Genomic DNA, 25,186 nt, shown 5'->3' with positions numbered 1-25,186 from the left:
AGCTCTGAGCTCCCAGCCACAGCCAAGTGCCCGGTGGCCCTCAGCCAGTGCAAGGCTTGTGCGCTTCGGGTCTGGTGGCCATGCCTCAGCGGCAGCCTCGAGGGCCAGCTCCAGAGCAGTCCCCTTCCACAGGAGATCCGGATGGATGGGGACAGAGAGACCCCAGGGGGTCCTTGATGGGGCCCTTCTGGGTTGTGCTGCCTCCCGTGTGAGCCCCTTCCCTTGGGGGTGGTTGAACCGTCCTTGCTAGTAACCAGCAGAGTGCCCAGAGGTGGTATGGGAAGGAAGACCGTGACAGGTAGGACTTTCTCCTGCCGGCTGGCTGGGAGGCACCGGACACTGCCTGGCAGGAAACAGAGGCCCCGTCACCAGCGCACAGGGGACTGAACACTGCCATCAGACCCGCGACTTCCCTAGCAGCTCCTGACCCAGCCAAGTCCGGAGAGGAGACCACGGGCCCACTGTCATCTCGGTCACAGCCTGTGGGGCCCTGCAGAGGGACCAGCTGAGCTGTGCTTGGACTCCAGGCCCACAGAAACTGAGAGATGATAAACTTGTGTCATGCTAAACTGCTCATTTGTGGTGATTTCTTACACAGCGCAGATGACTCACACCGGAAAGCAGGGCTGCACGGGGTCAGCAGCTTCCACAGCCCTCTCGGCCTCCCAACCAAGACCTAACTCTTGTTCTGAGAGGGATGAAAGCTCCCGAAGCCGGGCAGCCCCCACCCAGTGTTCCCAGAGGGCTGCATGGCCAGGCAGGGAGCCAGGGAGCCTGAGAGGGCAGCAGTCCTGCTTGGCCGCAGGAAGAAGGCCCCACTGACTTCCCCTCCACGTCTTCCCACTCCCGAGCCGCTCTGGGCCCTGATGTCAGCTCTCTCCGGAGGGTTCCACGCCCCCTGACTTGGACGGCCTTTCCAGCCAGCCACAGCGGAAGCCGTGACCTGCCGGCGATGGCATGGGGGAAGGGACCCAGCCTCTCCTCCCAACCTGAGCTCCGCTCCCTGTGGACACTGCCCTCCTGCTACCTCAGGGCCGCACAGGATGGGCACCCCCGGGAGCAGCGGGCTACCCTCTGGGCCTACTGTCCTCCAGACGGGTCCAGAGCCCAGCTCCTGCCTCTGTACCCACAGCCATGAGCTGCCCAGACGAGGGGCATGTGGGCAAGCCTCCTCAGAGCCCTGCATGCCCGTGAGCTCAGGAGGAGACATGACCGCTGCAGGGAACCCCTTGAACCTCATTCGCTGCCCTGTGTGGACTCACTCCCTGAGGGCTGCTCAGAGGAGGGCGTTGTGGTGAAGGAAGCTTCTGAGGTGGCCGTCGTCTCAGCCAAGAACTTTGCTGACCCTACGGGCCGGGCCCTCTGTCTGTGCTGTCCGTGCTGTGCCGTCCGGCTGGGCGGGGACGTGTGTGTCTGTGTTCCTGCCGCATCTCCGCTGGGTCACCCTGATGCTGGCTCATAGGAGGGTCTGGATGGACAAGTGGATCTGTGGACACTCGAGGACTCACCTCTGAGTCTGTTCTCTATGGACTGGGGCTGGAAGTGTGTGTGTGTGTGTGGGGGGGAGAACCAAGGGACACTGTCCTCTGTAGACTGGGGCTGGAAGTGTGTGTGTGTGTGTGTGTGTGTGGGGGGGGTGGGGGAGAACCAAGGGACAGTGTCCTTCCCGGAACAAAAGCCCTCGCAGCCACCACGGTGGGAGCGTCATCTCCTTTATTGCCCATTGGGGAACAGGGAGCGGAGTCTGGCGCAGCGTGTGCACAAAAATCTCACAGGGGCAGTGACGCTGGACAGAATCTCCTCGCCCCCCTGCTGGCCCACCACCCACAGCTGCCCCTGAGCTCGGCCCCAGCCAGTGCTGGCCACCGCTCGCCTGCCCAGCGTCTGTGCACGTCACATGAAATCCCCAAAGCTTGGCTTGGCGGGGCATTCAACCACAGGAGTGAGCTGGTAATAAGCGCGCAGGCAATGGGGTCCTAAATCCTGCAGGAATATGCGAGACTCTGCCTGAAACAGGGAAGCTCCATCAGCCAGCCGGGAAGCAGCGGCAGGACAGGGCCACGCCCACACCACGCCCACACCCACATGGCGGCCACGCCCACACCCACACAACAGCCACCCCCACGGCCATTATTGCCTCATCCTCAAAGAAACAGCTGTCCTAGCTGGCCCTGGGGACAGGTCCCTATAAGCGCGTTTGCCAAGACCTTCTCCAGCAGCGTTTCTGAGAGCACCCCACCCCCGCGTGGTCCTGGCGCCCTAGGCTTCCAGAGCTGGGTCCCCGTGTCAGGAGGGAGGGCTCCACGATGGATGGCGGCCAGTTTCTCTTGCTTTGTCTTCTGTGAGTCTGTGAGTCGAGGTGGACATGCCTCCGCTTTCCGACTGGGTACCTCTCTCCTCCCCTGAGAAGCCACCCCTGTGGCCTCACTTGGCTGCGGGCCTGGGCGCGGGCTCAGCGCTGGGTTTCCCGGGCGGCTCCAGCCTCGCTAACTCCGTTCTGGCAACGGAGGTCACGATGGCGCCGGGGCCCGGGCTGGCGCCTGCCGCCGCTGCGGGCTCCCCGTCCTTCTCCTCGGTGGAGAAGCTTTCTCGGGCATCAAAAAAGGTGACTGCTTCATCCTGGGGCTCCGGCTCCGCCAGGCCTGCCGCGTCCTCAGTGCTTGAGCTCTTCTTGCCGGGAGGCGAAGAGAACCCCAATTTGGGAAATCGGAACCAGCCGGCCTTCTCCGGTTTCTTGGGCAGCTCTGCCGCAGGGCGGGCCTCGGGCTGCGCCTGGACCGGGGCGGGTGTCCGCGCCTCGTCTGGGGAATCCGTGCTGGCGTCCTCTGCCGAGGACGAGAACCCAAGGCTCGGCAGCCAAAACCGGAACCGACCTGAAGGCCGTTTGCTCTCTGGTTTCTCTCGGGCAGCCTCGTCTTCGTCTCCGCCATCTTCAAGGGGGAATTCGAGGATTTCCGCGGGCTCCTCGTCTGAGCAGCTGTCGGCACCGGCACCCTGGGGGCCAGAGCGCGCTTCGGACGTGAGTGTCTGTGGTCCCGGCACACTGGTGCTAGAGGAGATCATTTCAAATGGTTCTCCCGTGTCGGGCTGGAGATCCCCGTCAACGGGGTCGGCCCCGGGGGCGACTTGTGTGGGAGCTGCTTGCGAGCCCTCCGGCTGCGGCAGCTGAGAGTCCGGAGTGACCACGTGCACCTGAGCCCGCAAGGGGCCCTCCAGGACCCTCCCCGTGAGCAATGAAAACCCGTAAGAAGGCATCTGGACCTCGGAAGCAGGGATCTCCGTCTCCCGAACGATCTGAGTGGAAAAAGCCTCGGATCCCGACAGGCCAGCCAACTCGGTTGTGACCCTGCTGTGGATGGTGACCTCTTGGGTCTCCACTCGAGCACCCTGAATGTGAACTCTGACTTTAGAGATGGGGGAAGCGTCCGAGGAGAGGTCAAGGGCCACAGGCTGCTCCCGGGGGACCCTGTCGCCATCGCCTGTCTCGGAGATGCTCATGGCCCAGACTGCGGAGCCTTCTTTACGCAGGGCCAGGTCAAGGCCGCTGCTGTCTGGGCACCACACCTCTCTCCCGGGGGGGATGAAGACATCGCCCTCCGAGCTGGGGGCCGGGAAGGTGAACCTCGGCACTTTTAGTGTGGGGAACTTGACAGCAAGCACCGCACCCTCCCAGACGCGGCCCACGTCCACGACAGCGATCTGGGCTGGCATGTCCGTCTCCAAAGCCTTCAGTTTAAGGGGGCCTTCGGGGGCGGGAGGCGGGACCTCCGTTGTCCCTGCCTCTGGGGGCGGTGGGGTCACAGCTGCCACCACCTCTGACCCAGGAGCACAGACTTCAGTGCTGGTGACGGTAGATGGTGCCTCTCCTCCCCCTGCTGCGCCCGTGGCAGGAGCCTGCATCTGAGCACCTGGTCCTGCAGCCCCGCCCCGCTCCTTGGAGGAGCGCCAGAAGCCGGGCAGGCGGAGCGAGGGCATCCGAAACCAGCTGTCCTGCGAGCCGGCTGGCACAGCTCCCACCGCCGCACCCCCCTCGGGGCTCCCCACCACAGGGGCCCCCGACTCCAGTGTTTCCCAGGCTGCCTCGAGGGGGTCTCTGGTTGAGGGGGCCACCGCCTGCCCCGGAGGCTGACCTGCTGAGCCTTCCCCAAGCCCAGGCCCTTTGCTGCCATCTCCGAGAGACAGGCTGTGTTTGGGGGGAGGAAGGTCACCCAGAGACTGGCTCACCTCCACCTGGACCTGGCTGGGTCTGAGGTCAGGTTTGGCAAAGCCCACAGTGGGAAGGTGGGCCTGTGTCAGGTGGAGGTTCACACCCTCTCCTTCTGGGGGGCCGGAGGTTGCAGCAGGAGCCCCAGCAGTACCCTCACCACGGGCCCCCCCTGTGGCCAGCTCTGCCTCCCCCTTGGAAGTCTTCATTTTGGGAAGTGCCAGTTTCGGCATGGCAAACCCGGGCGTTTTCACCCTCCCCTTCTCTCCGTCCTTCTCAGGAGTCACGTGCACCTGGGCCTCCACCTGTGGGGCGTGAACCCCGGGCGCCTCTGCATCTACGACCAGGCTGTGTCCAGAGTCCCCTTTGGGCTCCGCCCCCTTCTTCGGGGACCGCCTGAAGGATGGGAGCCTCAGCCGAGGCATTTTTAAGGGACTGCCTTTCCCCTCACGGTCAGCATCTTCGGCTGGGCCCCCACCTGGAGCCACGGCTGACCTCCCGGCTCCACCCGCGGGGTCTTCCGGCCCCTGAGACGTGGAGACACCTGCAGGTGGCAGCTGAGCTGCTGACCACGGGGCCCCCTCGGAGCCCAGCATCTCCGCAGGGCTGAGAGGAGACAGGGCACCCCCCGCGGCCTCTCCTGTTCGTGACACTGAAAACCTGAACTTTGGTCGATGGAATTTAGGAAAAGTCACCCGACCATAAGATGCGTCAGTCAGGGCGTCTGCCGGGGCAGGGTGGCTGTCAGTCTGGGACAAAGGAACTGTCTCCCGGGACGACAGGTCTGCGGTCCATTCTCTGCGGAGAACAGTAGCATCACCCTCGCACACAGAGAGGGGTCCCTGACACAGCTCCGGAGAGACAGGGGCTGTGGGGAGAGTCACCTGGTACTTCGTGAGCGTGACACCCTCACAGGAAGTTCCCGCTGAGAATTCAGCATGAGGACCACTGATATCAAGCCTGGCGGAAGAAACGCTGGGCCAGCCCACCTGGGGCCCGTGCACAGACGGCCCCACAGCGGGTCCACGCTCCTTGAGAGACCCGCCTCCACCCACCACGGCTGGAGTGGCCGAGGCATCCCCGGGGAGAGAAACCCCAGAATCCTTGTCCAGAGTTCCCAGGCTTTTAGGAGATTTTCCTGAAGGAGAGAGGACCTTCGGAAGTTTAGTGTGGGGTCTCTTCATTTTGGTCTTTTCTCCAGACATGTCAACTGACGAGGCTCTACCCACGTCGACAAAAGAAATAGAAGGATCGGCGGAATCGACGACAGCACCTGTGTGGTCCAAAGAGGAAGTCGCTTCTGCATCTTGACCACTGTCGAGAACTTGAGATGAAACCAAAGAAGTCTTACTGGAGGATGTTCTAAAGAATGGCATGCTGACCTTTGGCATTTTTAACTTACTACTTCTGCTGACCATCTCCTTCTCTGCAAGGCCCATGTCACCCTCTAGCTTGGAGCCTGGAGCCTGGATGTCCCCCTCCACACTGGGCAGAGACACGTCCACGTCGGGGGCAGTCACCACCTCATTGGCACCCTTCAGGTCCAGTTTGGGCCCCTTGATGTCCACCTGGGGGCCCCTGAAGTCCACTTTGGGCATCTTGATGCTGGGCATCTTCATCTTGGGCAGGTGCCCTTTGAGTCCAGCTCCAGTGGCTGGACCCTGGAGCTCTCCCTCGGGCAGGTGGCCCTCTGGGAGCATCACGCCCAGCTCGCCTGCCCTCACATCCACGTCAGCAGATGGCAGCTCAGTGCTGAGGTCACAGGACTTGACATCAGCCTGGACGGAGGGCAGGGACACGTCCGCCTGAACCTTGGGCAGAGACGCGTCCACCGAGCCCTCGACAGACTTCCCTGGCACTGACACGCCGAAGGACGGCATCTTGAACTTGGGCATCTTGGACTTGCTGTCTCTGGCAGCTGAATCCTTGACCTTCGGGGCAATGCCACTCTGTAGCTTGCGGTCTGGAGCCTGGATGTCCACCTCCGCACTGGGCAGAGACACATCTACGTCGGGGACAGTCACCTCCGCCTTGGCGCCTTTCACGTCCAGTTTGGGCCCCTTGATGTCCACCTGGGGGCCTTTGAAGTCCACCGTGGGCATCTTGATGCTGGGCAGCAGCACCTTAGGCAGGTGCCCTTTGAGTCCTGCTCCTTCGGTGGGACCATGGAGCTGTCCCTCGGGCCAGCGGCCCTCTGGGAACTCCACACCAAGACCATCACCAGTCTTCATGTCCAGGGCAGCAGATGGCAGCTCAGTCCTGAGGTCACTGGACTTGACATCAGCTGGAATGGAGGGCAGGGACATGTCAGCTTGAGCCTTTGGCAGAGACGCGTCTACCGAACCCTCAACAGACTTGCCTGGCGCTGACATGCCGAAGGACGGCATCTTGAACTTGGGCATCTTGAACTTGCTGTCTCTGGTGACCACGTCCTTGTCTCCCAGGCCTATGTCTCCCTCCAGCTTGGCTCCTGGAGCCTGGATGTTCACCTCCACGCTGGGCAGCGACACTTCCACAGCCGGGGTGGTCACCTCCCCTTTTGTGCCTTTCAGGTCCAGTTTGGGCCCCTTGATGTCCACCTGAGGACCTTTGATGTCCACCTTGGGCATCTTGACGCTGGGCATCTGCACCTTGGGCAGGTGGCCCTTGAACTTGGCCACTTCCGCCTCTCCCTTCAGCTCGCCCAGCGTCACCTGTCCCTTGGGCAGGGCCACCTCCAGTTTTCCCTCAGGGAGCTGGACTTCAGCAGATGGCAGTTGGTCACTGCCCTCTGGGGCTCTAATCTCACCTTCCAGAGAGGGTACTGTCACCTCCCCTGTGGCCTTGGGCATAGGCACATCCACAGATGTCCCCATATCCCTGCCTGGCACTGACATGCCGAAGGATGGCATCTTGAACTTGGGCATCTTGAACTTGCTGTCTCTGGTGGTCGCGTCCTTGTCCCCCAGGGCCATGTCTCCCTCCAGCGTGGTGACAGGCGCCTTGATGTCCACTTCAATGCTGGGCAGAGACATGTCCCTGTCAGGCATGGTCATCTCCCCTTCCGCCCCCTTCAGGTCCATTTTGGGCCCCTTCATGTCCACCTGGGGGCCCTTGAAGTCCACTTTGGACATCTTGATGCTGGGCATCTGTACCTTGGGCAGGTGCCCTTTGAGTCCAGCTTTAGCAGCTGACCCCTGTAGCTCTCCCTCGGGCAGGTGGCCCTCTGGGAGTTTTATGCCCAGCTCGCCTGTCTTGACATCCAAGTCGGCAGAGGGCAGCTCAATGCTGAGGTCACAGGACTTGACATCGCCCTGGATGGAAGGTAGGGACACGTCTACCGAACCCTCAACAGACTTGCCCGGCGCTGACATGCCGAAGGACGGCATCTTGAACTTGGGCATCTTGAACTTGCTGTCTCTGGTGGTCGCCTCCATGTCCCCCAGGGCCATGTCTCCCTCCAGCTTGGCTACAGGTGCCTGGATGTCCACCTCCACACTGGGAAGAGACACGTCCACATCGGGGGCCGTCACCTCCCCTTTGGCACTCTTCAGGTCCAGTTTGGGTCCCTTGATGTCCACCTGAGGACCTCTGATGTCCACTTTGGGCCTCTTGATGCTGGGCATCTGCACCTTGGGCAGGTGGTCCTTGAACTTGGCCACTTCCGCCTCTCCCTTCAGCTCGCCCAGTGTCACCTCTCCTTTGGTGAGGGCCACCTCCAGCTCTCCCCCAGGGAGCTCGACTTCAGCAGATGGCAGTTGGATGGTGCCCTCTGGGGCTCTAATCTCACCTCCCAGGGAGGGTACTGTCACCTCTCCTGTGGCCTTGGGCATAGGTGAGTCTACGGATGTTCCCAAATCTTTGTCTTGTGCCATCACACCAAAGGACGGCATCTTGAACTTGGGCGTCTTGAACTTGCTGCCTCTGGTGGTCGCATCCTTGTCTCCCAGCCGGATGTCTCCCTCCAGCTTAGAGTCTGGAGACTGGAGGTCAGTCTTCACACTGGGCAGCGACATGTCCACATCAGGGATGGTCACCTCCCCTTTGATCTGCTTCAGGTCCAGTTTCGGCGCCTTGATGTCCATGTGGGGGCCCTTGATGTCCACCTTGGGCATCTGGATGCTGGACATCTGCACCTTGGGCAGGTGTCCTTTGAGTTTTGCTCCTTCAGCAGGACTCTGGAGCTGTCCCTCGGGCAGGTGGTCCTCCGGGAGCTTCACACCAAGCTCGCCTGTCTTGCCATCCAGATCGGCAGAGGGCAGCTCAATGCTGAGGTCACCAGACTTGACATCGCCCTGAATGGAGGGCAGGGACACGTCCTTCTGGACCTTTGGCAGAGACACGTCCACTGAGCCCTCAACGGACGTGCCTGGCGCTGACATGCCGAAGGACGGCATCTTGAACTTGGGCATCTTGAACTTGCTGTCTCTGGTGGTTGTGTCCTTGTCTCCCAGGGCCATGTCTCCCTCCAGCTTGGCGCCTGGAGCCTGGATGTCCACCTCCACGCTGGGCAGCGACACTTCCACAGCCGGGGTGGTCACCTCCCCTTTTGTGCCTTTCAGGTCCAGTTTGGGCCCCTTAATATCTACCTGAGGACCTTTGATGTCCACTTTGGGCATCTTGATACTGGGCATCTGCACCTTGGGCAGGTGGCCCTTGAACTTGGCCACTTCCGCCTCTCCCTTCAGCTCGCCCAGCGTCACCTCTCCCTTGGGGAGGGCCACCTCCAGCTCTCCCCCAGGCAGCTGGACTTCAGCAGACGGCACTTGGACGCTGCCCTCTGGGGCTCTAATCTCACCTTCCAGAGAGGGTACTGTCACCTCCCCTGTGGCCTTGGGCGTAGGCACATCCACAGATGTGCCCATATCCCTGCCTGGCACTGACATGCCAAAGGACGGCATCTTGAACTTGGGCATCTTGAACTTGCTGTCTCTGGTGGTCGCGTCCTTGTCCCCCAGGGCCATGTCTCCCTCCAGTGTGGCGACAGGCGCCTTGATGTCCACTTCAATGCTGGGCAGAGACATGTCTATGTTGGGGACAGTCATCTCCCCTTCAGCCCCCTTCAAGTCCAGTTTGGGTCCCTTGATGTCCACCTTGGGCATCTTGATGCTGGGCAGCGGCACCTTGGGCAGGTGGCCCTTGAACCTGGCGCCTTCTGCTTTGCCCTTCACCTCACCCAGCGCCACCTTCCCCTTAGCGACAGCCACCTCCAGCTCTCCCCCAGGGAGGTCCACTTCAGCAGACGGCAGTTGGACGCTGCCCTCTGTGGCTCTAATCTCACCCTCCATGGAGGGCAGAGTGGCCTCCCCTGTGGCCTTGGGCAGAGGGAAGTCCACAGATGTTCCCAAATCTTTGCCTGGTGCCCTCACGCTGAAGGACGGCATCTTAATCTTGGGCATCATGAACCTGCTGTCTCTGGCAGCCACGTCCTTGTCCCCCAGGCTGATGTCTCCCTCCAGCTTTGTTCCTGGAGTCTGGATGTCCACGTCCATGCTAGGCAGTGACACATCTATGCTGGACACGGTCACCTCTTCTTTGGCACCTTTCAAGTCCAGCTTGGGCCCCTTGATGTCCACTTGAGGACCCTTAAAGTCCACTTTGGGCGTCTTGATGCTGGGCATCTGAACTTTGGGCAGGTGCCCTTTGAATTTTGCTCCTTCGGCCGGACCATGGAGCTCACCCTCGGGCAAGTGGCCCTCCGGGAGCTTCACGCCCAGCTCGCCTGTCTTGACATCCACTTCTGCAGATGGCAACTCAATGCTGAGGTCACAGGACTTGACATCGCCCTGGATGGAGGGCAGGGACACGTCCACTGAGCCCTCAACAGACTTGCCTGGCACTGACATGCCGAAGGACGGCATCTTGACCTTGGGCATCTTGAACTTGCTGTCTCTGGTGGTCGCCTCCATGTCCCGCAGGGCCATGTCTCCCTCTAGCTTGGCTACAGGTGCCTGGATGTCCACCTCCACGCTGGGCAGAGACACGTCCACATTGGGGGCAGTCACCTCCCCTTTGAAGCCCTTCAGATCCAGTTGGGGCCCCTTGATGTCCACCGGGGGAACTTTGATGTCTACCTTGGGCACCTTAATGCCAGGCATCTGCACCTTGGGCAGGTGACCCTTAAAACTGGCCCCTTCTTTCCCCTTCAGCTCGCCCAGTGTCACCTCTCCCTTGGGGAGGTCCACCTCCAGCTCTCCCTCAGGGAACTTGATTTCAGCAGATGGCAGTTGGACGCTGCCCTCTGGGGTTATAATCTCGCCTCTCAGGGAAGGCACTGTCACCTCCCCTGTGGCCTTGGGCATAGGTAAGTCCACAGATGTTCCCAAATCTTTGCCTTGTGCTGTCACACTGAAGGACGGCATCTTGAACTTGGGCATCTTAAACCTGCTGTCTCTAGTGGTCGTGTCCTTGTCTCCCAGGCTGATGTCTCCCTCCAGCTTGGCACCTGGAGCCTGGAGGTCCACCTCTATGCTGTCCCGTGAAATGTCCATGCCAGGTGTGGTCACCTCCCCTTTGGCGCCTTTCAGGTCCAGTTTGGGCCCCTTAATGTCCACCTTGGGGCCTTTGAAGTCCACTTTGGGCATCTGCACCTTGGGCATGTGCCCAGCAAGTCCAGCTCCAGTGGCTGGACTCTTCAGTTCCCCCTTGGGCAGGTGGCCCTCTGGGAGTTTCATGCCCAGCTCGCCTTTCTTGACATCCATGTCGGCAGATGGCAGCTCAATGCTGAAGTCACTGGTCTTCACATCACCCTGGATGGAGGGCAGGGACACGTCCGCCTGGACCTTTGGCACAGACACATTGGTGGATCCTTCGACAGACTTGCCTGGCACTGACATGCCGAAGGACGGCATCTTTAACTTGGGCATCTTGAACCTGCTGTCTCTGGTGGCCCCCTCCCTGTCCCCCAGGGCCATGTCCCCCTCTAGCTTGGCTACAGGGGCCTGGATATCCACCTGCATGTCTGGCAGAGACACGTCCACATCAGGAACGGTCACCTCCCCTTTGAAGCCCTTCAGATCCAGTTTGGGCCCCTTGATGTCCATGTGGGGACCTTTGATGTCCACTTTGGGCATTTTGATGCTGGGCATCTGTACCTTGGGCAGGTGCCCTTTAAGTCCAGCTTCAGCTGCTGACCCCTGGAGCTCTCCCTTGGGCAGGTGGCCTTGCAGGACGCTCATAGCTAACTCGCCTGTCCTGACGTCCACTTGAGCAGATGGCAGCTCAGTGCTGAGGTCACTGGTCTTGATGTCAGCCTGAACAGCAGGCAGGGACACTTCCGCCGGAACCTCTGGCAAAGGCACGTCCACCGAGCCCCCGACAGACTGGCCTGGTGCTGACACACCAAAGGACGGCATCTTGAACTTGAGCATCTTGAACGTGCTGTCTCTAGTGGCTGCCTCCATGTCCCCCAGGGCCGTGTCTCCCTCCATCTTGGCGCCTGGCACTCGAATATCCACCTGCACACTGGGCAGCGACACCTCCACGTCGGGCGTGGTCACCTCTTGCTTGGCACCCTTTAGGTTCTGTGTGGGCCCCTGGACATCCATCAGGGGGCCCTTGAAGTCCACTTTGGGCATCTTGATGCTGGGCACCGGCACCTTGGGCAGGTGGCCCTTGAACCTGGCGCCTTCCGCTTTGCCCTTCACCTCACCCAGCGCCACCTTCCCCTTAGCGACGGCCACCTCCAGCTCTCCCCCAGGGAGGTCCACTTCAGCAGACGGCAGTTGGACGCTGCCCTCTGTGGCTCTAATCTCACCCTCCATGGAGGGCAGAGTGGCCTCCCCTTTGGCCTTGGGCAGAGGGAAGTCCACAGATGTTCCCAAATCTTGGCCTGGTGCCCTCATGCTGAAGGATGGTATCTTAACCTTGGGCATCATGAACTTGCTGTCTCTGGCGGCCACGTCCTTGTCCCCCAGGCTGATGTCTCCCTCCAGCTTTGTTCCTGGAGTCTGGATGTCCACGTCCATGCTAGGCAGTGACACATCTATGCTGGACACGGTCACCTCTTCTTTGGCACCTTTCAAGTCCAGCTTGGGCCCCTTGATGTCCACCTGGGGGCCCTTAAAGTCCACTTTGGGCATCTCGATGCTGGGCATCTGAACTTTGGGCAGGTGCCCTTTGAGTTTTGCTCCTTCAGCCGAACCATGGAGCTCACCCTCGGGCAGGTGGCCTTCCAGGAGCTCCATGCCCAGCTCGCCTGTCTTGACGTCCACTTCTGCAGATGGCAACTCAATGCTGAGGTCACAGGACTTGACATCGCCCTGGATGGAGGGCAGGGACACGTCGGCCTGAATCTTTGGGAGAGACACGTCCACTGAGCCCTCAATGGACTTACCTGGCACTGACATGCCGAAGGACGGCATCTTGACCTTGGGCATCTTGAACTTGCTGTCTCTGGTGGTCGCCTCCATGTCCCCCAGGGCCATGTCTCCCTCCAGCTTAGCTACAGGTGCCTGGGTATCTATCTCCATGCCCGGCAGAGACACGTCCACATCAGGGGCGGTCACCTCCCCTTTGTAGCCCTTCAAGTCCAGTTTGGGCCCCTTGATGTCCACCTTGGGCACCTTGATACCAGGCATCTGCACCTTGGGCGGGTGGCCCTTGAAACTGGCCCCTTCTTCTTTGCCCTTCAGCTCGCCCAGCGTCACCCCTGCCTTGGGGAGGTCCACCTCCAGCTCTCCCCCAGGGAGCTGGACTTCAGCAGACGGCAGTTGGACGCTGCCCTCTGCAGCTATAGTCTTGCCTCCCAGGGAAGGCACTGTCACCTCCCCTGTGGCCTTGGGCGTAGGAAAGTCCACAGATGTTCCCAGATCTTTGCCTTGTGTGCTCACACTGAAGGACGGCATCTTGACCTTGGGCATCTTGAACTTGCTGTCTCTAGTGGCCGATTCATCTCCCAACCCGATGTCTCCCTCTAGCTTGGAGCCTGGAGCCTGGAGGTCCCCCTCCACACTGGGCAGAGACACGTCCACGTCAGGGGCAGTCATCTCTCCTTTAACCCCCTTCAGGTCCAGTTTGGGCCCCTTGATGTCCACCTGGGGGCCCTTGAAGTCCACTTTGGGCATCTTGATGCCGGGCATCTTCATCTTGGGCAGGTGCCCTTTGAGTCCAGCAGCAGGACCCTGGAGCTCTCCCTCGGGCAGGTGGCCCTCTGGGAACTTCATACCCAGCTCGCCTGTCCTCACATCCACGTCAGCAGATGGCAGCTCAGTGCTGAGGTCACAGGACTTGACATCAGCCTGGATGGAGGGCAGGGACACGTCTGCCTGGACCTTTGGCAGAGACGCGTCCACCGAGCCCTCGACAGACTTCCCTGGTGCTGGCACACCAAAGGACGGCATCTTGAACTTGGGCATCTTGAACTTCCCGTCTCTGGCAGCCGCCTCCGTGTCCCCCAGGGCCGTGTCTCCCTCCAGCTTGGTGCCAGGTGCCTGGACATCCACCTCCACACTGGGAAGAGACATGTCCACATCAGGGGAAGTCATCTTCTCTTTGGTGACCCTCAGGTCCAGTTTTGGCACCTTGATGTCCACCTGGGGGCCCTTGAGGTCCACCTTGGGCACCTTGATGCTGGGCATCTGCATCTTGGGCAGGTGGCCCTTGAACTTGGCCCCTTCTGTTTTGCCCTTCAGGTCACCCAGAGTCACCTCTCCCTCGGTAAGGGACACCTCTAACTCTGCTTCAGGGAGCTTCACTTCAGCAGACGGTAGTTGGATGCTGTCCTCTGGGGCTCTAATCTCACCTTCCAGGAATGGCACTGTCACCTCCCCTGTAGCCTTGGGCATAGGCACATCCACAGATGTCCCCATATCCCTGCCTGGCACTGACATGCCGAAGGACGGCATCTTGAACTTGGGCATCTTGAACTTGCTCTCTCTGGTGGTCGCGTCCTTGTCCCCCAGGGCCATGTCTCCCTCCAGCATGGCTCCTGGAGTCTGGATGTCCCCCTCCACGCTGGGCAGAGACACCTCAACATCGGGGGCAGTGACCTCCCCTTCAGCCCCCTTCAGGTCCAGTTTTGGCCCCTTGATGTCCACCTGGGGGCCCTTGAAGTCCACTTTAGGCATCTTGATGCTGGGCATCTGTACCTTGGGCAGGTGCCCTTTGAGTCCAGCAGCAGGACCATGGAGCTGTCCCTCGGGCAGGTGGCCCTTTGGGAGTTTCGTCTCCATCTCTCCTGTCTTGACGTCCACTTCAGCAGATGGCAGCTCAATGCTGACGTCACCAGACTTGACATCTGCCTGAATGGAGGGCAGGGACACGTCCGCCTGGACCTTTGGAAGAGATGCATCCACTGAGCCCTCAACGGACGTGCCTGGCACTGACATGCCGAAGGACGGCATCTTGAATTTGGGCATCTTGAACTTGCTGTCTCTGGTGGTCGCTTGCTTGTCTCCCAGTCCAATGTCTCCCTCCAGTGTGGTGACAGGTGTCTGGATGTCCACCTCCACGCTGGGCAGTGACACATCCATGTTGGGGATGGTCACCTCCCTTTTGGTGCCTTTTAGGTCCAGTTGGGGCCCCTTGATGTCCACCTGGGGGCCCTTGATGTCCACCTTAGGCATCTTGATGCTGGGCATCTGCACCTTGGGCAGGTGGCCCTTGAATTTGGCCCCTTCTGCTTTGCCCTTCAGCTCGCCCAGAGTCACCTCTCCCTTGGGGATGTCCACCTCCAGCTCTCCCCCAGGGAGCTGGACTTCAGCAGACGGCAGTTGGACGCTGCCTTCTGGGGCTCTGATCTCACCTTCCAGAGAGGGTACTGTCACCTCCCCTGTGGCCTTGGGCATAGGCACATCCACAGATGTCCCCATATCCCTGCCTGGCACTGACATGCCGAAGGACGGCATCTTGAACTTTGGCATCTTGAACTTGCTGTCTCTGGTGGTCGCGTCCTTGTCCCCTAGGGCCATGTCTCCCTCCAGTGTGGCGACAGGCGCCTTAATGTCCACCTCCACGCTGGGCAGAGAGACATGCATGTCAGGGGTGGTCACCTCCCCTCTGGTACCCTTCAGGCTCATTTGGGGCCCCTTGATGTCCACCTGGGGGCCCTTGAAGTCCATTCGGGGCATCTTGATGCTGGGCATCTGCACCTTAGGCAGGTGTCCTTTGAGTCCAGTTCCAGCGGCTGAACCCTGTAGCTCTCCCTCGGGCAGGTGGCCCTCTGGGAACTTCATGCTCATCTCGCCTGTCCTGACATCCACGTCAGCAGATGGCATCTCAATGTTGAGGTCACCAGACTTGACGTCAGCCTGGACGGAGGGCAGGGACACGTCCTTCTGGACCTTTGGCAGAGACACGTCCACTGAGCCCTCCACGGACTTGCCTGGCGCTGACATGCCGAAGGACGGCATCTTGAACTTGGGCATCTTGAACCTGCTGTCTCTGGAGGTCGTGTCCTTGTCTCCCAGGCTGATGTCTCCCTCCAGCTTGGCGCCTGGAGCCTGGATGTCCACCTCCATGCTGGGCCGCGACACGTCCATGTCAGGCATGGTCACCTCCCCTTTGATGCCTTTCACGTCCAGTTTGGGCCCCTTGATGTCCACCTTGGGCACCTTGACGCTGGGCATCTGCACCTTGGGCAGGTGGCCCTTGAACTTGGCCACTTCTACCTCTCCCTTCAGCTCGCCCAGCGTCACCTCTCCCTTAGGGAGGGCCACCTCCAGCTCTCCCCCAGGGAGCTCGACTTCAGCAGACGGCAGTTGGACGCTGCCCTCTGGGATTCTGATCTCACCTTCCAGGGAGGGCCCTGTCGCTTCCACTGTGGCCTTGGGCATAGGCACACCCACAGACGTCTCCATATCCCTGCCTGGCACTGACATGCCGAAGGACGGCATCTTGAACTTGGGCATCTTGAACTTGCTGTCTCTGGTGGCCACATTCTTGTCTCCCACACTAATGTCTGACCCCAGCTTGGCTCCTGGAAGCTGGACGTCCAGCTCCACGCTGGGCAATGACACATCCACATCGGGGGCTGTCACCTCCCCTTTGGTACTCTTCAGGTCCAGTTTTGGCCCCTTGATGTCCACCTGGGGGCCCTTGAAGTCCACCTTAGGCATCTTGATGCTGGGCATCTGTACCTTGGGCAGGTGCCCTTTGAGTCCAGCAGCAGGACCATGGAGCTGTCCCTCGGGCAGGTGGCCTTCCCGGAACTCCATCCCCCTCTCTCCTGTCTTGACGTCCGCTTCGGCAGATGGCAGCTCAATGCTGATGTCACCACATTTGACATCTGCCTGAGTGGAGGGCAGGGACACGTCCGCCTGAACCCTTGGCAGAGACACGTCCACTGAGCCCTCAACGGACGTGCCTGGCACTGACATGCCGAAGGACGGCATCTTGAACTTGGGCATCTTGAACTTGCTGTCTCTGGTGGTCGCTTCCTTGTCTCCCAGTCCAATGTCTCCCCCCAGCGTGGTCACAGGTGTCTGGATGTCCACCTCCACGCTGGGCAGTGACACGTCCATGTCAGGGATGGTCACCTCCCCTTTGACCCCCTTCAGGTCCAGTTTGGGCCCCTTGATGTCCACCTGGGGGCCCTTGATGCTGGGCATCTGAACCTTGGGCAGGTGGCCCTTAAATCTGGGTGCTTCTGCTTTGCCCTTCAGCTCGCCCAGAGTCACCTCTCCCTTGGGGAGGGCCACCTCCAGTTTTCCCTCAGGGAGCTGGATTTCAGCAGACGGCAGTTGGATGCTGCCCTCTGGGGCTCTGATCTCACCTTCCAGAGAGGGTACTGTCACCTCCCCTGTGGCCTTGGGCATAGGCACATCCACAGATGTCCCCATATCCCTGCCTGGCACTGACATGCCGAAGGACGGCATCTTGAACTTGGGCATCTTGAACTTGCTGTCTCTGGTGGTCGCGTCCTTGTCCCCTAGGGCCATGTCTCCCTCCAGTGTGGCGACAGGCGCCTTAATATCCACCTCCACGCTGGGCAGAGAGACATGCATGTCAGGGGTGGTCACCTCCCCTCTGGAACCCTTCAGGCTCATTTTGGGCCCCTTGATGTCCACCTGGGGGCCCTTGAAGTCCACTTGGGGCATCTTGATGCTGGGCATCTGCACCTTAGGCAGGTGTCCTTTGAGTCCAGTTCCAGCGGCTGAACCCTGTAGCTCTCCCTCGGGCAGGTGGCCCTCTGGGAACTTCATGCTCATCTCGCCTGTCCTGACATCCACGTCAGCAGATGGCATCTCAATGTTGAGGTCACCAGACTTGACGTCAGCCTGGACGGAGGGCAGGGACACGTCCTTCTGGACCTTTGGCAGAGACACGTCCACTGAGCCCTCCACGGACTTGCCTGGCGCTGACATGCCGAAGGACGGCATCTTGAACTTGGGCATCTTGAACCTGCTGTCTCTGGAGGTCGTGTCCTTGTCTCCCAGGCTGATGTCTCCCTCCAGCTTGGCACCTGGAGCCTGGATGTCCACCTCCATGCTGGGCCGCGACACGTCCATGTCAGGTGTGGTCACCTCCCCTTTGATGCCTTTCACGTCCAGTTTGGGCCCCTTGATGTCCACCTGGGGGCCCTTGATGTCCACCTTGGGCACCTTGACGCTGGGTATCTGCACCTTGGGCAGGCGGCCCTTGAACTTGGCCACTTCTACCTCTCCCTTCAGCTCGCCCAGCGTCACCTCTCCCTTAGGGAGGGCCACCTCCAGCTCTCCCCCAGGGAGCTCGACTTCAGCAGACGGCAGTTGGACGCTGCCCTCTGGGATTCTGATCTCACCTTCCAGGGAGGGCCCTGTCGCTTCCACTGTGGCCTTGGGCATAGGCACACCCACAGACGTCTCCATATCCCTGCCTGGCACTGACATGCCGAAGGACGGCATCTTGAACTTGGGCATCTTGAACTTGCTGTCTCTGGTGGCCACATTCTTGTCTCCCACACTAATGTCTGACCCCAGCTTGGCTCCTGGAAGCTGGACGTCCAGCTCCACGCTGGGCAATGACACATCCACATCGGGGGCTGTCACCTCCCCTTTGGCACTCTTCAGGTCCAGTTTTGGCCCCTTGATGTCCACCTGGGGGCCCTTGAAGTCCACCTTAGGCATCTTGATGCTGGGCATCTGTACCTTGGGCAGGTGCCCTTTGAGTCTAGCAGCAGGACCATGGAGCTGTCCCTCGGGCAGGTGGCCTTCCTGGAACTCCATCCCCCTCTCTCCTGTCTTGACGTCCGCTTCGGCAGATGGCAGCTCAATGCTGACGTCACCAGATTTGACATCTGCCTGAGTGGAGGGCAGGGACACGTCCGCCTGAACCCTTGGCAGAGACACGTCCACTGAGCCCTCAACGGACGTGCCTGGCACTGACATGCCGAAGGACGGCATCTTGAACTTGGGCATCTTGAACCTGCTGTCTCTTGAGTCCGCGTCCTTGTCTCCCAGTCTGATGTCTCCCTCCAGCTTGGCGCCTGGAACCTGGATGTCCATTTCCACGCTGGGCAGTGACATGTCCATGTCGGGGGTGGTCACCTCTCCTTTGGTGTCTTTCAGATCCAGTTTGGGCCCCTTGATGTCCACCTGGGGGCCTTTGATGTCCACCTTGGGCATCTTGATGCTGGGCATCTGCACCTTGGGCAGGTGGCCCTTGAACCTGGTCCCTTCTGCTTTGCCCTTCAGGTCACCCAGAGTCACCTCTCCCTCGGGAAGATCCACCTCCAGCTCTCCCTCAGGGAGCTGGACTTTAGCAGACGGCAGTTGGATGCTGCCCTCTGGGGCTCTAATCTCACCTTCCAGAGAGGGTACTGTCACCTCCCCTGTGGCCTTGGGCATAGGCACATCCACAGATGTCCCCATATCCCTGCCTGGCACTGACATGCCGAAGGACGGCATCTTGAACTTGGGCATCTTGAACTTGCTGTCTCTGGTGGTCGCGTCCTTGTCCTCCAGGGCCATGTCTCCCTCCAGTGTGGCGCCTGGAGCCTGGATGTCTACCTCTATGCTGGGCTGCGACACGTCCATGCCGGGGGTGGTCACCTCCCCTTTGGCACCTCTCAGGTCTATTTTGGGCCCCTTGATGTCCACCTGGGGGCCTTTAAAGTCCATCTGGGGCATCTTGATGCTGGGCATCTGCACCTTGGGCAGGTGCCCTTTGAGGCCTGTTTCTTCGGCGGGACCATGGAGCCCTCCCTCGGGCCAGTGGCCCTCTGGGATCTTTATGTCCATCTTGTGTGTCCTTAAATCTACGTCAGCAGAAGGCAGCTCAGTGCTGATGTCACCGGTCTTGACGTCAGCTTGGACGGAGGGCAGGGACACGTCCATCTGGACCTTTGGCAGAGTCGCGTCCACTGAGCCCTCCACGGACTTGCCCGGCGCTGACATGCCGAAGGACGGCATCTTGAACTTGGGCATCTTGAACCTGCTGTCTCTGGAAGTCGTGTCCTTGTCCCCCAGGGCCATGTCTCCCTCCATTTTCTCCCCCAATTCTTTTTCAGCCGTTCTTTTTGGTAGAGATCTCTGTCCTTTTCGCTCTTCTTTATCGCTGACCTCTGCCGAGTCCGTCTGTAAGTTGAAAACCATGAAATGTCTGTTTCTTTCTTTTTCTTTTCTTTTTTTTTTCTGCCTTTGTTTTTCTGCCCCTGACTTTGCATCCTTCCTGCGGGACCACCTGAACGAAGGCGCTTTGAGCCGCGGCCTTTCCATCATGTTTTCCTCCGTCCTCCCTCTAACCCCCCCCATCTGTTTCTCCAAGGCCTGCCACGCCCCTCTGCTCTCCCCACTGGGCGTGGGCAGCGCAGGGACTTTGTCCCACTGTGCCTCTGGCCTCTGGTCACCCTTTCTCACGGCCACGGCCGCCGGACCACCCTTGTCCAGGCCCCACCTGAGTGCGATCAAGCCTCCTCTTGTTCCCCAGCACTTTTTCTTTGGAAAAGCTGCATGTGGGTGTCTCTGAGTTGGGTAATCCTATCCGGAACTCTGTGGCTGGTGGCCCTATGTCTGGTCTTCACTTGTGGGGCCTGCAGAGACAGCGTGGCAGGCCCCCAAGTCCAGCCCCCTGCACTGCCTTCCTGTGGCCCCGTCCACTCTGTGCCAGGGCTGGGCCTTCTCCCTGTGGCACCGTCTCCTCCTGGACCTTCCCCACCCTTGTCTCTTAGGAGCCTGTGGGTGGCAGACGGGCTCACCCCCCCCCCCGGGCTCTCTCCCTTGGGGGCTCAGGTTCTCGGGGAGCTGCACGCTCAGAGCGGGCGTCCTCTCTTGCACCCCTGCTGTCCTGCCCTCTCTCCCTCGGGGGTCAGGCTCTCGGGGTGCTGCACGCTCAGAGTGGGGCGCCCTCTCTCGCACCCCTGCTGTCCTGCCCTCTCTCCCTCGGGGGTCAGGCTCTCGGGGTGCTGCACGCTCAGAGTGGGGCGCCCTCTCTCGCACCCCTGCTGTCCTGCCCTCTCTCCCTCGGGGGTCAGGTTCTCGGGGTGCTGCACGCTCAGAGCGGGCGCCCTCTCTCGCACCCCTGCTATCCTGTCCTCTCCTGCCGTGTGCAGCAGCCCCCAGTGTCCCGTCCGCTCTCACGCCAGGACCCCGCCTCCCCCGTGTCCCTGGCCTGGACAGCCCCGCTTTGGGCCCCTCTGCCTGGCCGCCACACTCGCAAGGGCCCCTGCCCCGAGCCCACCTTGAACCTCAGGTTCAGAAACCTCCTCCTCCGCTGGCTGCCGGCTCCCGCGTTCTGCTCCTGCCCCTCTGCCGGGAACTGGGCCTCCGTGTCTGAGCTTGTCGGGGACACGTGGGGCGCCCTCCTCCTCTCGTAGGCCTCCGAGGAGCTGTGGGACCTCCGGGGCCCCCGCTTGCTCTTCATGGCTTGGAACTTGGGCCAGGAGAGCCTCTCCTTCTGTGGCCGCCGGCCTCTGCCATCCCTGGGCTGGGAGATGAGCCTCTCTCGGTCCCCATCTCTCTCCAGAGTCTTCACGGGTGTGTCAGCACTCCCGTCTGCGACACCTTTGTCCTGCAGCACAGGGGGAGGGGGCCTGTGGGAACTGGCTCAGGAAGCCGGGGGCCTGTGGCCCTTGGGCCAGGTATCCACGCAGCCTCGGCCCGGGGCCGTGTGAGGCAGCCTCACCTGCGTCCCTGAACGCCTCGAGGCGCGCCGTGCAGCACTGGAAGCCCACTCCTTGTCCCCTGGGGCGGCAAGTTTCCGTTTGACCTTGAACTGGACCTTGTATGGCTCGGAGTACTGAAGGATTTTGAGGGCGTCTTCATAGTTAATATTGTCAAAGAAGATGGTTGCACTGAGCAGCTGATCCCCTAGACCAAGACAGAGTGGCCTTAGCCCCCCCAGGCTACCCGGCCCCCCGCTGCGCCACCGCTGCACCCGGGACAGGAGGGGTCCGCCCAGCCGAGCCAGGGCTGCGAAGAGTCCACCCCGTGTCCCCGGAAAGAAAACCCAGCAGGGCTGGCAGTCATCCCGAGCCCCGGCTGCGGCCCCTGGCCCTCTCCGGGCCCCTCCCATCCTGACAGGGACCGTCATGGGGGACACGAGGGGTGGGGTGGCCATGGCACCTTCTCTCAGGCTGAAGAGTTTGGCAGCCGAGGAGTCCTTCAACACTTGCTTGACGAAGATGCCCTGGTCCCCACCACCCGTGACACTGTAGCCACTGGCGCCGGCCTCCACCTCCGTCTTCAGTGTCACCTCCGATGCCTCCTGCACGGGCGGAGCAGGAGCACACCAGGGCCGCGGTGAGCACACGCCCGTCCCACCAGGGGCATCGGTGCCAGGGGCGGCCTCCCCCGAGGACAGAGACCCCAGATCCTGCCCACCACCCAGCGACACAGGGCGAGCGGGGCAGCCTCCCCCGAGGACAGAGACCCCAGATCCTGCCCACCACCCAGCGACACAGGGCGAGCGGGGTGGCCTCCCCCGAGGACAGAGACCCCAGATCCTGCACCCACCCAGCGACACAGGGCGAGCGGGGCGGCCTCCCCCGAGGATGAGACCCCAGATCCTGCCCCCACCCAGCGACACAGGGCGAGCGGTGGGCCCCCAGCCAGGGGCTCCTGGGCTGCTGGGACCAGCTTCTCTGGAAGCCGGCTATGGCTGCTTCAGGTGGGAGTGACCTCCTCTTGTCCTTGTCCCCACCTGCCAGGACTCACAGGCAGCCTGTCCACACCCGTCCAGGCCCAGGGGGACCTGGTAAGCAGAGGAGAGGCTCCTGCCCCCGGCGGTCAGGGCCTTCCTCCATCGCCCCTTGTTCTTTTACACGCATGCAGCTCTGGTCACCAATGGGGCAGGTGCTGCTCAAACCACAAGGGGCCACAAACACCAAGAGAAATGCAGCAGACGGTGCAGCTGGCCTGCCCTGGTGCCCGGCGGGGGCCTGGCACGGGGTGGGGGGCAGGCAGCCCTGTAGGACTGCCAGGGCCACAGTGACAGGAAAGGCCGCCTCGGCGGGCAGTGCCCCCTCCCCACTGCGAGCCCACGGAGCCTGGCGCCTGCTGTGGCCTGGGCAGCGGGTAGCAGCCTTCCCACCTGCGGCTGAGAACATGGAAGTCTATGTACCTGAGTGTCTGGCCGGGAGCATGGCTCTTCCTCAGAGGAGGTCAGGGGTGTCGGGGCAAGCCTGGACCAGCCTTCTGGGGCCCCTGCCCCGCCTCAGGCCTGACAAGGGGGACAGGCGTGCCCTTCTCCTGCACCTCTCCTTGCTCTGGCCCTGGTGCCCCCGGCTGGAGCTCTTGTAGAGGGGTCTACCTCCTTGACCCTCCATTCCCGCCATACTCACCTCTGAATAACTCATCCTGGAAAACGTCCGTGAGTCCCCAGAATCCCTCTTCCACCAGGATCTCCGCCTCCCTGGGGGGCCTTGCCGGCTCGGCGTGTCTTCCTGTGGCCACAGACACGGAGGGTTACCCACCGGACCCAGCCCAGGGGATGAGAGGGACTTAGAGAGTTCTAGAAGTCCCGCCCGAAAGGCCCAGAACGCCCAGTGCGGGGCCGTGTGCACAGGGAGCTGAGTCCTGCGGCTGTGGGGGATGCCGTGTCCCCAGTGCGGGGCCGTGTGCACAGGGAGCTGAGTCCTGCGGCTGTGGGGGACGCCGTGTCCCCAGTGCGGGGCCGTGTGCACAGGGGGCTGAGTCCTGCGGCTGTGGGGGACGCCGTGTCCCCAGTGCGGGGCCGTGTGCACAGGGAGCTGAGTCCTGCGGCTGTGGGGGACGCCGTGTCTCCAGTGCGGGGCCGTGTGCACAGGGGGCTGAGTCCTGCGGCTGTGGGGGACGCCGTGTCCCCAGTGCGGGGCCGTGTGCACAGGGGGCTGACTCCTGCGGCTGTGGGGGACGCCGTGTCTCCAGTGCGGGGCCGTGTGCACAGGGAGCTGACTCCTGCGGCTGTGGGGGACGCCGTGTCCCCAGTGCGGGGCCGTGTGCACAGGGGGCTGACTCCTGCGGCTGTGGGGGACGCCGTGTCCCCAGTGCGGGGCCGTGTGCACAGGGGGCTGACTCCTGCAGCTGTGGGGGACGCCGTGTCTCCAGTGCGGGGCCGTGTGCACAGGGGGCTGACTCCTGCAGCTGTGGGGGACGCCGTGTCTCCAGTGCGGGGCCGTGTGCACAGGGGGCTGACTCCTGCAGCTGTGGGGGACGCCGTGTCCCCAGTGCGGGGCCGTGTGCACAGGGGGCTGACTCCTGCAGCTGTGGGGGACGCTGTGTCTCCAGTGCGGGGCCGTGTGCACAGGGGGCTGACTCCTGCAGCTGTGGGGAACGCTGTGTCCCCAGTGCGGGGCCGTGTGCACAGGGGGCTGACTCCTGCAGCTGTGGGGGACGCTGTGTCTCCTCTCCAGAGACGGCATGCACACGCACACCCCCTGCACCCACTGCACATTGCAGCAGGAGGTCTGCACCCCCATCCATACACACACACACACACACACACGGGCCATCTTCATGTGTCCTGGTCAGCTGGAAGGAGGGGTAGGGGCAGCAGAGGAGTCAGGACGGTCCATCAGTCACAGGCTGTGGCCAGCGGGCAGCGTGGCTGCACAGACACCCGAGGGAGCTGCCCACGCAGGACGGCGCAGGAGGAGAGGTGGCCACCGGGGCAGTGCCCTGAGCCTGCCCTCGGCCTGCACGCCTCTGCCTGGCATGCTTACCGGAAGTCCGAAGCCGGCACCCTCAGCTGCGCATTCATAGACAGGCGAGGACCCCTGTGGCCGTGGCCGAATGATCTCGTCGGCGGGCCCTTCGGTCACCTGGCGGGAGGAGAGAGTCAGGTTGATCTCAGCCACGAGGGCTCTGCCCCTGCCCTGGCCCAGGGAAGGGGAGGAGGTCTGAGGAGGGCACGCGTCCTCCCTGGGCCTCACTTACAGAGGGCTCTTCTTCCGTTTCTGCATCTGGCTCCCCAGGCTGCAGCTGCCGGCCAGACACTGCGGAGAGGGAGAGAGAGGGTTAGTCATGAGCTCCGCAGGCGGGAGGACCAGGGGGAGGGCCTGAGGGTGGGGGCCCAGGAGAGCACGGACATCATGGGGGTGCTGCCCCCCCATCCTGGATGCTGCGTCTGAGGTCACATGCAGGTGTGGGAGCACCCACAGCCACTGAGCTGGGAGGTGGTGACATCAGGTCAGAGGGCAGTGGGGCAGGATGGGGGGGGTTCAGACAAAGGGACAGACTTGACAGATTCAGTCCCGGAGACTCAGCCACACACAACAGTAATCACAGCCCTGAGGGGAATAGAATCCAGAGTAGTTACACTGTAACCCATCGCGTCCAGCAGTTGACAAAAATTCTATGGCATATTAAAAAAAACAACAGCAAAGGAGCCTGACCAGTGGTGGTGCAGTGGATAGAGCATCGGCCTGGGATGCTGAGGTCCCAGGTTCAAAACCCTGAGGTCGCTGGCTTGAGCACAGGCTCATCCAGCCTGAGCATAGGGGCAGCCAGCTTGTCAATGGGGTCATAGACATGACCCCTTCCATGGTCACTGGCTTGAGCCCAAGGTCACTGGCTTGAGCAAGGGGTCACTCGCTTTGCTGGAGCCCCCTGGTCAAAGCACCTATAAGAAAGCAATCAATGAACAACTAAAGTGCCACAACGACAACGT

The 25,186-nt window shown here is 61.6% G+C and overlaps 1 protein-coding gene across 1 annotated transcript; it reads right to left on the bottom strand.

The window, feature by feature from the left end:
• Positions 1-1,695: 1,695 nt before the first annotated feature.
• AHNAK2 (AHNAK nucleoprotein 2) lies at positions 1,696-24,332 on the bottom strand. Its single transcript, XM_066343108.1, has 7 exons — positions 24,240-24,332; positions 22,881-22,982; positions 21,664-21,805; positions 21,224-21,408; positions 20,780-21,109; positions 16,210-19,677; positions 1,696-15,726 (listed from the first exon to the last, which is right to left on the bottom strand). Exons 2-7 carry the CDS (start codon positions 22,893-22,895, stop codon positions 2,425-2,427), a joined length of 17,442 nt encoding a protein of 5,813 aa, XP_066199205.1. The 5' UTR covers positions 22,896-22,982; positions 24,240-24,332; the 3' UTR covers positions 1,696-2,424.
• Between the last annotated feature and the right edge of the window lie 854 nt (positions 24,333-25,186).

This window comes from Saccopteryx leptura, chromosome 6, assembly GCF_036850995.1.
Source record: "Saccopteryx leptura isolate mSacLep1 chromosome 6, mSacLep1_pri_phased_curated, whole genome shotgun sequence".
NCBI lineage: Eukaryota > Metazoa > Chordata > Mammalia > Chiroptera > Emballonuridae > Saccopteryx > Saccopteryx leptura.
This window is presented reverse-complemented; position numbering and strand designations above follow the sequence as displayed.